We start from the raw sequence: 18232 nt of genomic DNA, 5'->3' as shown, positions 1-18232 counted from the left end.
ATCTCACTTCCCTTTAAACTCTGTTCTAGTTCTAGCCTTCACAGCCTCCTGCAGCAAGGAGTTCCACAGGTTGACTCTTTGCTTTGTGAAGAACAACTTTCTGTTACTGGTTTGAAGCCTGCTACCCATTCCTTTCCTTTGGTGTCCTCTAGTCCTTCTATTATGGGAACTAATGAAGAACTTTTCTTGATGCACCCTCTCCACCCCACTCCTGCTTTTAGAGACCTCTATCCTGTCCCCCCTCCGTCTCCTCTTTTCTAAGCTGAAAAGTCCTAGTCTCTTTAGCCTCTCTTCATATGGGACCTGTTCCCAACCCCTGACCCTTTTAGTTGCCCTCCCCTCTCCCAGCCTCTCTCTTCCCCTCTCCCACCTCCTTTTCCCAGTCTCCCCCAGTTTTGTTCAATAAAGACAGATTCCATTTTTGAACACAATTGTCCTTTATTTTGTACATCAAGAAGAGGGGCTAGGGAAGGGTAAGTGGAAGGAGGTGAGGGATGGTACGAGCCCCCGATGGGGAGGACTGGGCTGGCTCTGCAGGCTTTTGGGGTGGAAGCTCTCCTGCAGCCCCCAATTGCCCCTCTCCCCAGATGGCAGCCTGCGGCAAGTGCAGCCAGTCTGATGGCCGAGTGCTGTGATGTGCCCAGTGTGGGTACTCCGGGCAATCCAAGCCAGGACTGCTTTGCAAGCAGGGCACCCCTGAAAACTGTCTGTCCGGGGTGGGGGTTGGGACCATTTAAGCACAGCCCTCGGCTAGCCTGAGACAGTAGCTCCACGCTCTAAGTCCTCAACTGATGCCCTGCCGGCACTGCTTCTGGCCATCCTTAAGCCTGGTTCAGGGTCCACTTAATGTGGACATGCTAGTTCGAATTAGCAAAACGCTAATTCGAACTAGTTTTTTAGTCTGGATCCGTTAGTTCGAATTAGCTTAGTTTGAATTAACTAATTCGAACTAAGTTAGTTCGAATTAACTTTGTAGTGTAGACATACCCTATGAGGCTCCATCTCAGCTTCATGTCTACTGTGGTTGTAGTCTTAGATTTCCTCCTATCTCAGTGCAGAGTGCTCATTTTCACCCAAGGAAGCATATCACCAGAACTCCCTTTCGAAAACCTAACAGGTTATTCAGAATATATGAGGATAGATTCCCGAGAGAGCCCATTTCCAAACAGACTTTCATATTGGATCATGAGATGTATAGAGTATTGTTACACCTTAGCTAGGAAACCAATACCTCCTTCTTTAATGTCCACTCCACAAGAGCCACTGAAACATCAGTAGCCTGCCTTACTCCTGTTCCCTTGGTGGAAGTGTCCAACATAGCAGTGTGGAACTTGTGCATGCTTTCACCAGGCAGTACTTTTTCAGTTTAGCATCATGCTTTGATGCTCAGTTCGGGAGAACAGTGTTACAGTCTATTTTTCACTAAAAACGCCTTGCTCTTCATCCCCACAGTGAAGCACTCTTTACTAATCTCCCAGTAGTTCCACTCCCTAGAAAAGCCCCTGTCATCACTGCCACAACTGAAAAAAACAAACCAATTGATTCAGCCACCCAACACCATTTTTTTCTGGCACTCTCTACTATACAAACCATTTAATTCTGTCTCCCAACATTATTTCTGCCTTCACCAATAAGCAATTGATACAGACAGAATCCTCACACTATGCAGATCCTCAATACAACTGACACTGGCCATCCAATGCAGAGCCAAACACACACATTCATATACACTTGTTATAACACTGCTCATGGGTTTATAGACTGCACACACACAACTGGCCCTCCAAATACCCAAAGCCCCACATAAATCTGCACCCATCCTCACACAGGCTCCCAACCACAATCAATGAACACACTCATATATGCCTCCTCAGCTGACGTTACCCCACCATGCACAATCAATACAAACAGCCCACTCCCCCACATCCCACAATTGACTTACTGACCTAAGACCCCCTCAATAATTGATACAACACACACACATGAGTCTCTTCACACCTGATATGTGCATGCACTTTATGGACTGAGGAATTTCCACCGTCAGTCTGGACGGTGAGTGGAAAAGGCAGGAGCAGCTATTCTGCAGCTTACTCTTTGCTGGCACCTCTCCAGTCCTGTACTTACGAGAAGAAAAGGAGAGGAAGCACTGGGTTGTTCCATGCGTTGAGGGACCAGCTGTCCTTCAGCACATGGAGCAGCTCTGATTAATTAGTGAAATGACAGGAGTGGGGGGGAAATGGTGATGACTCAAAGAAGTGCCAGTATGGCATCTGGCGTGCAAACCATCTGTTGCCAAGCCCTAGAATTTGGAGGAGAGCAGCTTACACACTAAACATCTAGGATAATAACAAGTTATATAAAAGAGTATGTGACCAATTTCCAAAAGCAAGTTTTCTGAACAACTGTGGACAGCACCTCCACTGTATCTCCCATTAACTAATTTTTAAAGATGGATCAATGTACAAGTCAAACTGAGGAGCAGCAAGATGCTTCCTAGGTTTAGTAGAGTTAATTTTTCTGTTACCTGAAGTGCTTGAGAATGCCAAACATTTTCATTTAAATTATTCAATGAATCAAGCATATGATGAATTTAGTTCTCATAAATATGGTTTGTACAAATACTCCAATTTATTCTTAGTTTAACTCATAATTCTGGCCAGATAATTTGCTAAAACATATTAATGAATACATAAACATAATGTATTGGATTGATTCAATATTAATTTCATTTTGCTTCTGAAAAATATTTGTTTTCGAATTAATCAACTGGAAAGGAAAATGCCTGACTGTTTTTGTCACATATCTTAGCTCACCCAGTTTGTTGTGAATTGAGGTTGGTTTACATGTTTCAGTCACATATCGCCTTTTAATACCATAGCAGAAAATAATCAATAATAATGCAAATTGCAGAGCAAAAAAGTCACACACATAAATGTGTATTTATATTCCGTATGTATTTCTAGCTCCTAAATTAGTCTCAACACTTAAAGGCTACATATTATAATTTTTTCAAAGAATTGTTCCAATGGTACAAAATGTATATGGATAACTTATGAAATGTATGTATTTTTCTGAGAATGGTTCTAAGCAAGATGCTTCCTCGGTATACTAGAGGTAATTTTTCTGCTACCTGAAGCACTTGAGACTTCCAAACCTTTTCATTACAATTATTCAATGAACCAAACAGAGGATGAATCTACTAACCATAATAGTTCAAATAAATCGATATTGGAAGCACTTGAAGTTCATGTATATTTATGATCATGGGTGGAATTTTTCAGAAGTATCTCTGGGAACTGGATAACTAATTTCCTTGAGTGTTTTTGAAAATCCCACCCAACATGTTCTCAAGAACACCACTGTAAAATATTAATATTATAAAATAAAAAGTAGAATAATTTGGAATTGATTTACTTTGCTATCCCATTTTCAACAACATTCCTATGAAATGAAGGAGGAACACTAAATTGGAACTGTTAATCTTGCCCTTTTTAACTACAAAACACAAACATTAAATATATTGCCAGCATGGCACTGAAAGAAGCCATTGTGTGAAGACAGATTGCTATAGCAGGCATCCCTCAGTGGGGCTGTTTCACTTAGCCTTCCAAGCATTATGGGGTTTTGGCACATAAGCAAACGTTCAGACTTGGGTAGACATATTATGTTGTGGTTAATTTTTGTTACTTATTATTATACGAGGTATGAATATAGAAGAGGGAGTTGTGTGAGCAGCAGAAGGGTTAGCAATCCACTTTAATCTTGGAAGAGAATCAATTCTTGAAGCAGAGTTGTTCCCTAGGACCTGTCATTGACTTCTCACTGGAGGAGAAATCTAGATAGACTTCTGTTTGTTTTAAACCTGATGCCAATTAATTTCATTGGGTGACTCCGAGTTCTTTTGGTATGAAGAGTAAACAACACTTTCTTATTTACTTTTTCCACACCAGTCACGATTTTATAGATTTAAATGAAGACAAATCTGTTCACAGCCAGTCTCCCCCAGAGCCTTATTAAAAAACAAGCACACCAGATTTAACAAGAAGCAACAGGATTTCATGAGTGCCTTTCTTGTTGTATGGGTTTTTCCCTTCGATTTTTGTTTGTTTTGTTTCTGTTGGTGGTGGTTTGTTTTGTTTTAAAGTGAAGTGGGTGTGTTGAATGGGCAACAAGAGCAGTAAGAGGCACAGGTGCAGAAGAAAATGAAGAACAGCTGTTTAGCCAGCATGCAGTTGGTAATTTCAGCTGCACTGGCCACTATAGAGGTAGGATTGCAAGTATCAAACTGCAGCATACAGTAGAAGAGTGACATCTTGGATGGGGCAAGGCACACAAACCAGAATGGAGGGAGAAGCCCTTCAGCCAGCCAACTTTTTGCAAAATAAATGGTTGTAACAGGCTAGGAATACTTCAGCTTTGGAGCTCCAAGCAAAACAGGAATGATACTGACTTTTTTTGCAATACACTTCAAGAAGTACTGATGCAAAGTGATACAGAAGCATAGAGCATTATATCATTATTGAGGCATTACAAATGTGTCAAATGCGCATACATTTAGGCATCATCTCATAAGTTTGATCCTTAAATTCGCTGAATCCTAGCAAAGTCAACTTTCCAGGACAGCCCAAAACTTAGAAGCTGACTTGTCAGACCTTAATTTTTCCATAAACCTCCTCATATAGTATTTAGCTATAAGCATGCTGAATATTCCCAACAAGTCTGGTTTCCCCAAAAATCCTTGCAATGAGGATAGATAACTGTGATTATACTTAGTGAATGAATTTCATACCTGCAAACTATTGTATAAAAACTATCAGACTTATCAGAAAGACCAAAGCTGTGTGCTCATGTATACACTTTAATTTGAAAATTTACAATAGGGAAATCAGATACTGTAAATGATAAGCAGGATTTGCACCTGCATAATCTTCATAAGGTTACCTTTGTGAAACATTTCTTATTAAAAAAAAAGGTTGACATGTACAACAGTGACATCCCTGTTAAGAATGTATAGCAAGAAAATACTAGAAAGTTGTAATCTAGGATACTCATTCAAAGTTACTGAAAAGCCAGTTTTCCTACAAAAACTCTACATAGCAGCATGATTTTGGAATAACCGATGTTATTCTGAAATAACATAGTGCACGTATAGACCACAAGCCTTTATTTTGAAATAATGACTAGCGGGAGGAGTTGGTCCTCCGACTCATTGTAACCCTCATTTCATGAGAAGTAAGGGAGTGTTCTTCCTTTGACTCCCTGCTGTATAGACAGTGCCAAAAGCCAAATTAAGCTATTTTGGCTTCAGCTACGCAATTGACGTAGCTGAAGTTGTGTAGCTTAATTCAACTTTAGCCCTGCTGTGTAGACGTGCCACGAGAGATTAAGGCTCAAAATACTTACTTGATAATGTCTCCTTCAAGAGCAATCACTCGTTTAATGATCTTCTGTTCAGGGTTTCTAGGAGACCTGGAAAAGGGATAAGGTTACACAATCAGAATTATACTTGTTTTAAGAAAATGAAAAGAAATTCAAGAAAGAAATAGGCACTAATAAAGTTATTATGAGATTCCATGTTCTCCATTATAGGGCATCAATCATGATGCTCCAGCTAAAATGAAGCCAGTGCTAGCACTCTTGTTTCAACCCCATCATGAAAAATCAGTGGCTGAAATATCAGCTGAATATAAAAACTAATATAATCAAAACTCTTTATTGTAGTAGAAATTAGGAAGACACTTGACACTGACTAAATTAGAATGTCACATTACTGATGATGTGGGGACTTTTGCAAATAAATTCACACATATTAGTCTGAATTTTCCATCAAGCTTTAATATTATAGTGTATTTAAATATTCATGTCATTCATTCACTTTGAAAAAATTCAAAGTGAAATTAATATTTATCATGCTAATTGAGGCAAATCTCGCATAGGTAAGCAAAGAAGGAGTTTAGAAAAACAGGCAGAATTTTCTAAAAGTTTCCACATTGTATAAAGTCTTCTAATATCAAGTTTTAATTTAAAATTAAAGTATATAATTGCTTTTCTCCCTTTCCTCTTCCTAGTCCACATACAACTTTTTCTGAAAGAGCTCTCTCAGAAAATGGTAAACCTCATTCTACGAGGAAGAAGCCTATGTCGGAAAAAACCCTCAGTTCTTTCACATTTTTTTTTACAGAATGTGATTGCAGTGTAGACGTAAGTGATTTTTTTTGGAACCCCCTCCTGTTTTTCTGAAAAAAAATACCGTGTAGTGTAGACATACTCTGAGTTTTCCATTGGGTCTTACTCCAGAAATCCACCAGTGTCTTGGTGTCAGCCGCTGGCCATCTGGCAGCATGCTTCAATAATGTCTTCTTCTTCAGACACATTCTTTGAAGATAAAGCTAAGATGGCTTGGGAGGGGAAACTCAACAGAGATGAGCTGAGTCACTTATACTGGATGCCACATGAAACTTGGGGGACAAAATGCCAAGCAGGCTTATTTGTAGTGGTAGATGACTTATGGTTAGGAAACCAGGAATAGGTAAGAAAGGGCCACAAAAGTAATGGATGTTTATGGGAGTTGGCAAATGGTACCCCAAAATTCTGGTCATAGTACTTCTCTGCAACACTACAAACCCCAACAAATCAAATTCACAGCTATCAATAGAAACTCATTTGAGGTCTGCCCTAAATCCCCAGTGATGCCAATTCATGTTACTACCACTCCACACACAATGGAATTATGTTTGAAGGCAGAGATCAAGTTAACAGTAACAATAATACTATACTTTCTATTCATGTGAAGTCAAGCCCAAGCAAGGAAATGAATGCTTGATTCAGATTCAAGTCCACAGTTCCAGTCTGCATAAGAGAAATCAAATCGCTGGAAGGTCCAGTTCAGAGAATCAGAAAGAAGGGGATCAAAATAGAAAGACCTCCGCCAGCACAGATAAAGAATTTATAATCCCTGTATGGGAAAGATTCCTATGATCAAAGGATGTTTCCTCCAAAGCAGTATGTGGCCATGGCAGTTCGAACCTGATTAGGGCATAATTTCAAATGTGATAATTTAGTCATTTTTAGAATTATGTCCCGATGCCATTTTACAGCTTGAAGTCATTGAACATGACTCTTCTTTGAAGTAGCCTTCAAGCTAACTCATTGTTTCAATTTATCTCTACCAGTCTGAGAACAGAGATGATTTTATGATCTCTTTGCATGTGGGAGCTACCTACCAATCTTTAGATGTCCATGTAGTTCTAGTAGATGGAGCACCAACAGCACTTGTCACTGCTGCCATCACTAGCATATGTGCCACTGCTCACTTGGGATCAAGCCTAAGAGAAGAGCTATTACGCTTTACCCATTAGAGTTACAGTAAATTAAACCATTTCAGTAAAATATCATCAGTAATTTATTCCATTTCTTATTCATTTAGGCTAAGTATGAACTTGTACTCCTGTAAAAATGTAGTTTAATCAATGGGAAATAGAAATACATAATGTATGTCCTAAAGTGTGTGTTTGCTAAAGAATGAATAAAAACAGACATCAAATTTTAAGTCTGTCCTTTTAAAATTCTCTCTCACATATTACTTTAAAGGTTCTTTTGAATTCCCCTTATAAGCATTTCCATTTGATTAGCATGTACACTTTGTAATGTAATTACTGACCTCTGTGTTAATTTGCACACACTCAGCAATAATTGTAATGACCTTGAATAAACATCATTCCAAATCAGAGGTAAGAACATTCATTCTTAAAGTGGTCACTTTTCTGCCAGTAAGGACACATTAAAAGGCTGATTTATCAAAGAGTCTTTCAAGAAACCCTTATACGTCATTATTATAAATCATGATTTTTTTTAACATCTGAAGCCAGAAAATGATAAAGTATTCTAAAGGAAATATTAGAATTCATTTAAATGAGAAAAATGTAAGAAAAATAAGAACTTGACTTTAACAGGATACCAAAAAAATGGATACCATTAAACAAGGAATTTTCAATTGGCTATAGATGGGGCATTTTGTTCAGCATCCACAAATAATAGACCGTAGATGAGAGAGAATTTTCTAAGGTCACATTTTAGCACATAAGCGTTCACCTGAAAGTTGCTCATAGAAGGGTAGGAAGTTTAATTGACTATGGAAGACACATAAAGAGGATTGTAAGCAATTTCTGGCTTCAGAATCTTTTTTACTGAATGTCATTCGATTTACCAGCCATACTCTGGCTGCAGAGCTGCTCAAAAAGTGAAAAAAAACATGGTTTACAAATAATTATTTAGTGGGAATGTTGGCAAAATTATTATTCAGTCTTCTCACTCAAGATGTGAGAGAGGCAACTCCTCCACAGATTTATTTTGTCCAGTCTGCTGGTGACCACCATCTCCCACCAGTACCATCTCCTACTTGGTCATTCAGTCTCTCCTCTGTGTTCACCCACAACACCTTAATGGCAATACCAGAGACATCTTTGTACAAATCCTGTACAGAGACTGACCCAGGGGAACTGATTCCAAAAACTTATTACTCTTTGGCACTTCTCCTTACAAGCTACAGAGTTTTCTTCCCTTGATGAACAACTGCGTGAAATAGTCCATATGACGGTAATCTTAAAATAGGATTTATTTAAAAACATAAAAATGGATTAACAACAAAAGAAACTGTTTGCATAACGTAGCTAGATTTGCACGTTTCCCACGTTACACTATGCAAACTCTTTTCAACTTAATCACAGTGAAAAGGGAAAGCTCTAAAGTCCCTGCTCTGATATCCTTGTGAGAGTCAGGCCCTGATATTGTGTTCAGAGAGTGAGGAACAAGTTCCTCACTCAGTCAACTGAATTCTCAAGCTCCCTGATTCAAGGACACAACCTCCACTCTCCAAACCAGTTTTCTCCAGTTATCTCTATCCAAACACAATTGTGTGCATATTGTTTTCTTCTGTAAATGATCCACTGAAGATATTAGAAGGACTAGTAGCTGCCTCTCAAAAGTCTTAATAATCAGAGATTCCATTTCACAGAATAGTTTGTATATCTCTGCTCCAGCCAGATTCAATAGAGTCCTTTCAAAAAGACAAACTGACATTTTCCTCAAAAATCCCACCTACTTATTCAGGAACACACATGCACACATATTTCCATCTTGTTATGCAGCTGAGTGCGTATAAACCATCCAGGGATATTAGAAAAACTTTTTAAGTAGAGGTAATTGTAAGAAGCATATGAATGACCCATTAGAAAAACAAACCTCCTGAAAACCATTGTAATCTTGATGCAATTCCATTCTATCTCCAATTCTTCTCCCAACGAAAACTGTAGGAGAAAAGTTGAGCTGTACAGAAGGCCCCAAAAGACACCAAATCTGAGAATAATTTGCTGCTAACCAATTCTTCTTAAATGAGGTACTCTGTCAGGACCCCCAGTTTCAGGGGCATACAGGTCAAGCCCAGTGACTGTGTTTGAGGGGACTCAAGAACATGGTTCAAGTTCACTCTAGAACATTATAGCTAGAAGCAACACCAGTGTCTCATGGTAGGATCAGGTCAGAATTGGGGCTGATGAGCCATATCAGTGATATATAATATTTGATGCTCAGAGGTAGCAGACAAGCCAAAAGCAATTATATTTTTCAAAGACTGTATCTACTATTAAAAGAATAAAGAAATTAGAGTTGAATGCAATCAGAGCTCATCTAATTTACTGCTGCATCATAAAATAAAGTTCTACTTCAAAGATCACCCTAGGTTTACAGGCAGGTGCACGTATGGTTTTACACTGTTAACCCACTATCAAGAATCTTGTGATGCAATTTAAATAGAACCAGTCTGCATTAGATACTGTGCCAATCTGAAGTTGTTTAATATGTTATGTTATCCTGGAAAACAATTATTTGTGGGGCTTGTGCACTCTCTTGATTGGTGGTACCAACTGATCATGTATAGAATAGGGCCTGTAAGAGATATTTAAGCTTCATGTCACGAGGTGCCTGAAGATTACAGATTCTATGTGTCTATACATGACTTAACTCCTGTATTCTTTGAGAATCTTTAAACAGCACAGTTTATTTTCAGATGGCACCAGATGGATTTTATACAATCAGTGACTTAACTGACTATTATATACGCAAAGAAATCAAAACGAACAGAACACTTACAGTAAAACCATCTTTCATTAGAAGACACTATGCTTTTAAGAATACCTTGAGCTCATTTATCCCGCTCCCAAGAATTTTCCACCACATCTTTAAATTCTAGAGATGATGCCATAGGAGAGTGGCCATTCTAAGAGTACTATTGTACATTTATTGCCTTTCATCTACTTGATAATAAATCTGTTACGATATTTGCTATGAGCCATGTGGTGCAGGGTACACCTATTTACAAGCTCAGAGAACTGCTATGGAATTGGGCCACATGCTTTACAATGTATTTTCTAATTTGTTCTTTTGAGAAATATCCCATTTATGGCACGTATAAACTTTTTTTTTCGAAAGAGGATATGCAAATTCAGCTGGAATTTGCATAGCTTATCTTCTCCCAATCTCACTTTCGAAAGAGGATCTTTCGAAAGTGAGAGTAGTCTGGATGCGTTTTTTTCGGGAAAAAAACAGTAAACCTCATCTTTTAAGGAAGAGCTTTTTTTTTGGAAAAAGGTTGGGTTTGTTTTAAAAAAAAAAAAACCACGTCCAGACTACTCCATATCCTCTTTTGAAAATAGAATGCAGTCTAGACATAGTCTCTGTTTTGTCCTCTTTTCTGACCATCATTATAGGAAAAACATCTATTTTTGGAAGAAAATGTAACTTGTATCCTGGTGAAAGCTTGGCTGTGAAAGGAACAGACATATAACATTGCACAGATTTTAAAAAGAAGGGGAGCTAGAAGAAACAATGATTAATGCAACAAATTTTATCACGTATCTATTACCATAGCATTTTGAGCAACTCAGAGCTTCATGCTTTTATTCGCACTACATCCCTGTGAAATAGGAAGTACCAAGAGGACCTAGTTCAAATCCTAATGTCTTCATTTGTGAAGACATAGAAACAGTAAACTCCAGATCTGCTCATAGGAACTGTATTACCACATCACAAAGCCATCACTAGTTCCCATCCTTGTTGGCACCTTCTGCAGAGGGTTCACAATTGAAAGGTCATGCAAAATACTCTGATTTCATGCCCTTAGAAGTAATTCTTCTAGCTGAAATGCATCATACTTCTTGCTATGACTGACAAATTTTGCTCAGGAGAAGCACTACAGTTATACCAGCCAACAGCAGGGGGATTGCAAGTCAGAAATGAAGGACATTGACAAACTTATATAGGAAAGGCTTAATAGCACCTTGATGGCATTCCAGGGAACAAGGGGTCCTTCTAAAGACAACACAAAGATTGCAGAGAAACTGATGGTGGGGTGGAGGGAAAAATCCACCTGGTACAGAGCAGCATGGTTCCACTGACATTACAGCCTGAAATTGCAGGCAGATTACTTTCACATTCCCTAGCAAGGGTTTCACCGCTATGGATATGACTGATCCACTGATTACCCTCCCTACCTTTTTCTCTTTCCTGTTCTCAGGGAAAGAGGCACACAAGCAGTGTGCACCTTGATGCCCTGAACTGTGACAACTTTGCTGTGTTTTATGCCATTCTTGCCTATACAGCAGGAGAAAAGGGGATGAGAGCATTGGCTCCATTTCTAGCTTAACTAGTGCATCTTGTCTCTCATCCTTTCATAAGTGTGGCATATATGCAAATGTTCCTAATAAAAAGTCTGTCAAGGAACCAATGACATTATGAAGAGAAAGTAAGAGAAACTCAAAACCTTCAATTGGTCTTGGATTTCTGGTAGGCTAACTCTGAAGAAGCAGACTTCAGTAGTAATGAAAGCTAATTAAATGAACTGTATGCTGAATATCTACTATTTTTCATCCTTCTTGGAAACTTGGTTTCATTACACTTTAGGGTTGGAATTGTGCCAGTTGGTTGAGTGTAAGCTTCAGCAATGCTTGATTATTGCTATATCTCCGGTAGAAATTATATTTACAGTAATATAATTAATGCTAGGGAAACTATATTTGTAATGACATACAGTAGTTCTTGATTTTAATTCCATGACTTGATGTTCTGAACTATGTTAGCATTGCATATGCAAACCTCCCTCTTGAAAAAGCAAAATCTTTCAATAATCCTAGATTGCAATCTAGCCCTCTGGGATGGGTGCTGATTTTGTTTGTTTACATTTGTATAACAACTAAAACAATGGATCCCCATGCCTGGAGATTCTAAGTGCTACTGTACTACAAAACATTTAAAAAAAAAAAAACAATAACCAACCAAATTAACTGCCTGTACAAAATTCTACTGTAGGAGTTTTGTGCCTAGCAAAATAGCCATGAAATCTTTTTTATGCCGCAATTGGCAGTTAACAGACACATATAATTCCTTATGTTCCACAGAACTATGATGTACATGCTCTTGATTCCCTAACAGTCTTTATACTGTGTCTACACTACAGAGATTTTGTGGAAAAACTTCCGCAAAAACTTGTGGAGCGTCCACACTGCAAGCTCGTTCTTTCGACAGTAAATTGACAGTAAATCGAAAGAACAGAGGAGTTTTTGCACAATTAGTCTTCCTCCTTCAAGGAAGAAACCTTTTTGCGAAAGGGTTCTTGCGCAAAAAGGTCTGTGTGGATGGAGAAGAGGGATTTTTGCACAAAAAGAGGAAAAAGCACAGGTGCCCTGGTGGCCATTCTGTATATACCAATCAGTGCTTTCTTTCGAGAGAGCGTCCATGCAGTCTGGATGCTCTCTTTCGCAAAAGAGCATCAGTTTTTTTATGCGCTTTTGCTGTGTGGACGTGTTCTTGTGCAAGCAGTTTTTGCAGAAGATCTCTTCCACAAAAAGCTTCTCGCACAAGAAGCCTGCAGTGTAAACGTAGCCTCAGTTTCCCTTCTACTTCCACAAGTCCTGTTTAGACTTGGACAGTAAAACCGAGTAGGAGGGAGGAGTTCAGTGTCTGGACATAATTCATTCTGAAAACAAGTGTTGCTATTGATAAACAATCCCCTTTTCTCCTTTGTGACAAATAACGCCCCTCTATAGGATACAAGCAACAAGTGATTTCCTTGGTGACGGGCTGTGACGGGGAGGAGGGAGCAAAAGGGTCACTTTTTCCTGGTGCTCAACAATTCAAAAGGGTCTGGGGTTCCCAGCTTCCACTGCCGATACCACAAGAACAGAGGTGGCCAAAGACTTGGGCCCTTTAATTACTGTCAGACTGTCACACAGCACCCACCAGGTAGCTCTGGGAGCATGGAGCCATCCCCACACACCTTGCACAAGGGCCTAGTAATTCTGGCAGTCCCCCTGCCTGGGTGAAATTGGATGAGAAGTCAGACTTGGTATGTTTTTAATATCTTCCAACTGCAATGCAGAAAGATGCTGCTGCAAATACTGTGGAGAGTTAACTCCTAAAGCTTCCAATGAACATGAACCAGTAAAGATCCTAAATATGTTCCCTAACCTAGACTGTAGAAGCTTTATTTGAAAAATTTGTATATATATGTCGTGCTTATGAAAGTATGAGGTCACTGGTGAGACCACATCTGGAGTACTGTGTCCAATTCTGGGCTCCCCATTACAGAAATTATGCAGATGCATTGGAGAGAGTCCAGCAGAGGGCAACAAAAATGATTAGGGGATTGGAGCACATGGCTTATGAGGAGAGGCTGAGGGATTTGGGCTTATTTAGTCTACAGAAAAGAGTTAGGGGAGATCTGATAGCAGCCTTCAGCTACCTGAAGGGAGGTTCCAAAGAGGATGGAGAAAGGCTGTCACAATAGTGACAGATGGCAGAATGAGGAGCAATGGTCTCAAGTTACAGTGGGAGAGGTCTAGGTTGGATATTAGGAAAAACTATTTCACTAGGAGGGTGGTGAAGCACTGGAATGGGTTACTTAGGCAGGTGGTGGAATCTCCATCCCTAGCAGGTTTTAAGTCCCAGCTTGACAAAGTCCTGGCTGGAATGATTTAGTTGAGATTGATCATGACTTTAGTAGGGGGGGTTGGTCTTGACCTCCCAAGATCTCTTCCAACCCTATAATTCTATGGTTCTATGATTTTAAGAGAGCAGGTTAAGTCAGAAATAGGCATCCCCTTCAGGACATTTTCTGGTAGGGTATGTCTCTGTACCCCTCTGCCGGAAGAGGGATGCCAATTAGGCTGGGTGAAATTGCTAATGAAGCGGGGATTTAAATATCCCACGCTTCATTAGCATAAAAATGGCCACCGCTTTTTTTCGGCACGGAGCTTTGTTGGAGAGAAGCGGTAGTCTAGATGCTGATCTATCGCTAAAGAAAGCCTTTTCCGATAGATCTCTCATGCTTCATAAATGAGGTATACAGGATCTATTGGAAAAGGCTTTCTTTAGTGATAGATCAGCGTCTAGACTGCAGCTTTTCTCCGACAAAGCTCCATGCTGAAAAAAGCGGCGGCCATTTTTATGTGAATGAAGCGTGTGATATTTAAATCCCTGCTTCATTAGCAATTTCGCCCAGCCTAATCTGCATCCCTGTGGCGGCAGAGGGGTGCAGTCTAGACATACCCGTAGTGTCCAGCATCATAAAGAGTCTTTGTCCTGCTGTGGAGAATACAAGAATGGACAATCTGTATACAAATTCACTCACAGTAGAAAAGGTTGGTCTATAGTCTTAAGAAAGAGGCAACAGAAGTGCTGGCCAACACTAGGCCTAATATCTGCAAATTAAACCTCATTGGAACTTCTAGTCTTAACTTTTTAGGTCCAGTTACTGGATGAGACCTCAGTACCTAATCTGAGGTTGACAAACTAGGGCTCTTCTTTAATTTAGGATGCCTCCTGCAGATAAAGTACTCCATCTTGAGAATTAATTCTTTTGAACCAGTTATCCAGCTATAGATTATGGATCTTGATTTTTACAGATGAGTGGCAACTGCCAACCACTTGGTTAATACCCAGAAGGCTGGCAGGATACTGTCTTGCACTGCCTATAATGAACCTGAAGTATTTTCTGTGTTCTTTCTTTAATGACAGTTGAAAATAAGCTTTCAGAAGAGGAAGGCTCAAAACCAGTCCTGACAGATAAGAATGCACATTAAGCTCCACAGGAAAAACCCTGTGAAATTTAATTTTCCTTCAGCATTTGTTCAATTAGTGGAGGTCCAGAATAAGTAACTACGTATTTGGGTATAAAAGACTTTTCTGGAGGTGAACTCCAATACTGCCAGTATGACTCTTATTTTCAACACATTCAAGACCTTTTCTTGCAGAGACAAAAGTTGGCCCAATAGTTCTTCTGCAATTCGGAGCTCCTTACACACTGACTCCATGACTTTGGGCAAGTCACAAATCTCTGTGCCTCAGCTTCCCATCTGTAAAATGAGCAGTTGGAAGAATAAATATACTAAAGATTGTGCAGAGCTCAAATACTGCAATGCTGAGGCATGTAAGTACCTTACGGTACATCTAGACTATAGGCTTCAGTCGACAGAGAGTGTCTAGACCACATCCAGTTCTGTCGACAAAGCAAACCACTTTGTCGACATGACAGTGTAGACGCAAAGGACAGTGTAGATGCAATAACGCCTTCTGTCAACAGAACTCTGTCGACAAAAGGCGTTATTCCTCATAGAATGAGGTTTACAGTCGTCGACAAAACTACTGAGTTCTGTCGACATTATGTTGACAGAACTCAGTGGCAGTGTAGATGCAGGTATAATTCTGTCAACAAAAGTCCACTTTTGTCAACAAAACCCTGTAGTCTAAAGATACCCTTAGACAGATAAATACAGCAATTTCATTCTAGAGGGATATAAAAAACTGGACAGAGTTCCTCAATATGAGGATTTCTAAGTCAAAGCACTCTGAGGGAATGGTTTGCTATGTTTTAACAAATTTGGGACAAATGGTCCCAAAGAATGTTAGAGAGAAAGAATGCGGGGGTACTTTGACTGATTTGGGTATTTCAAATATATCCTTGACATGTTACATAGATGCAGTCTCATTAGCAGCTGAGGTAGCAGAGATGGAAGACTTTTATCACCTCAAAATAGCGGTGGAAGATCTTGCCAGATTATGTGGATCTCAACCAGCAGCAAACTCCTGAAAAGGACTGTGGCAACTATCCTTAATGGACATATCCTATCATGGCAGAATCAAGCAAAGCCATCTTGTTTTTTGCCCCTTTAAAAAAATTGACTCTTGCAACCAATTTTGTGTATTCCATATATAGTTCTGAAAATCTAAAAGGCAAAAATCAAATACAGACTCAGTTGAAGTTGGAGCTCTCATTTCCAGATTTCAGCCAACTGGCTCAATTGCCGAAGCTAGAGAAACAAAAAGGAAAATTGAAGGCTCTAATTAAAATGCTTCTGTGCAATAAAACTAATGGGTAGACTACAAAACAATGTGACTAGTCAATCTGAAAACCTGCAAGTACTACAGTAACTTGCAAATATAACTACTCTTCTGAATTAAAATCTCATTTTAATTAGTTCCCAGCCCTCCAGTCTAATCACTCTGAAATTAAATGACTCAGTTGTTTAGAATGCAAACAATATAACCGTTATGGTTATGTATACTTGACCTCCTCCCTGCTAATAAAAAGATTCAATTAATTATTTGCTGTTTTACCCTTGCCATTTCACTTCACCTCCACCTTTTCCTAAAGGGTTGAAAATTTTCATCACCTCAACCTTTGCTTTAGAAAGTGCATTTAGAATTACTTACTTAGTTGGCTTAATTCTAAGCCAAACTACAGTAATATTAGGCAAGCTAATTTGGGGAACAGGGCATCTGGATTTCTTATGGTTGCTATGTTAAAGTGAACTATTGACTGACTGTCACATTATCCTGCTGCTTAGGCTTTTATGTGTGAACTAAACTATTTTTAATATAGCTCCCAAAACACTTTATGCTATAACAAACACAATGATGTAGTTCTGTTACAAAAGGTTGCAGAATACAAAATCAAAGTGTCTGGAAAGCAGCAAAAATAAAATACACATGGAACATTTCTAAGTTGTAATATGAGTTTTATATGCAGTAACTGTAAGCTAGCTGTATTTATTTTATAAAATATTTTATACACTGAAAATGTACACTCCTGTTTTCATGCTTTCAGAGCAGGGACATAAGTTTAGTAAGGATTCAAAGTGTTCAGTTTCCTATGGAGAAATGTTATCCTAAATCATCCACAGTGGTTCAGTACAACCACTCTGAATATTTTCCAAACATCAATTTTTTGGACAAGATTTCAAGAAGGTTCTAAGTCCAACTATTCCCCCCCACACACATACTCAAATTAATGAACGAAGAATTGGTAGCAAATGTGTGTGGCATACTTTTTCAGAAGTGCAAATGCCTATGTGATTTAGGAGCTAAAGACACATTTTCAAAAGGGACTTGGGCACCAATGTGTTTACATAGCCTGAACATAATCTGAACTATGGGGCTGTGAACTGCAGTGTGCATGAATATGTTGCACTATAACTTCCTTGTGTAGTTCATATTAAGTTAGCCCTTTTAAAGAGGACTGCATTAAGGAAAACTTTTAATTTGCCTGCAGATTCCAAAGAGATAACTTACTCCAATGGTAACTATCCCTGCAAGAGAGAATCCAAGAATGACTAGAATAAGAAAAAAAAAGTTGTAATGGTTAAGTAAAGAAAGACTAACATAAACATGTTCCACTTGGCAAAATGCCAGATCTTCTGAGTTGTTCAGCATTCTTATCTTAGGGTATGTCTACTCTGCACAGCTCTTTTAGGATACCTCTGGTATCCCAATATAGTTACCCTGCATACACACAAGTCACCTGTTATTTCAAAATATATTTCAAAATAACGGGCATGCTATTTCACCATCCCGGTAAACATCATTGCACAAGGGATATGGGATGGCTCAAAGTAGCACTTTATATCGAAATCTGGTGCTTTGTAGACATGCCAAATTTCAAAATAAGCTATTTTGAAATAGATTCAAGATGAAGTATGCAATTTGTGCAACACCAATTGTGTATCTTATTTTGAGTTTAGAGTGCTATCTAGACGCACCCTGAATTCCTCAGGAGCCAGTGGTCTTGCACCTCTTAAAGACTGCATTGAGCAGAATTCAGGATCAGACCCCTTTTTAAGCATTTTGAAACATATATACACCAAGGATCAAGATACCCAATTACACAAGTACAGTTTTGTAACTG

At 39.0% G+C, this 18232-nt stretch overlaps 1 protein-coding gene across 7 annotated transcripts in view; it reads right to left on the bottom strand.

Annotated features, from left to right (window-relative positions):
* IMMP2L (inner mitochondrial membrane peptidase subunit 2) overlaps window positions 1-18232 on the bottom strand; it is a 779606-nt gene that overhangs the window by 240277 nt on the left and 521097 nt on the right. For all 7 annotated transcript variants that reach the window (XM_075929730.2, XM_075929739.2, XM_075929733.2 and 4 more), the window contains exon 4: window positions 5404-5469. In XM_075929730.2, coding sequence (XP_075785845.2) covers window positions 5404-5469 — 66 coding nt within the window. The remainder of the gene's footprint in view (window positions 1-5403; window positions 5470-18232) is intronic.

Source organism: Pelodiscus sinensis, chromosome 1 (genome assembly GCF_052426305.1).
Source record: "Pelodiscus sinensis isolate ZL-2025 chromosome 1, ASM5242630v1, whole genome shotgun sequence".
Classification (NCBI taxonomy): domain Eukaryota; kingdom Metazoa; phylum Chordata; order Testudines; family Trionychidae; genus Pelodiscus; species Pelodiscus sinensis.
The sequence above is the reverse complement of the archived record's forward strand: the minus strand, read 5'-3'. Positions and strand labels throughout refer to the sequence as shown.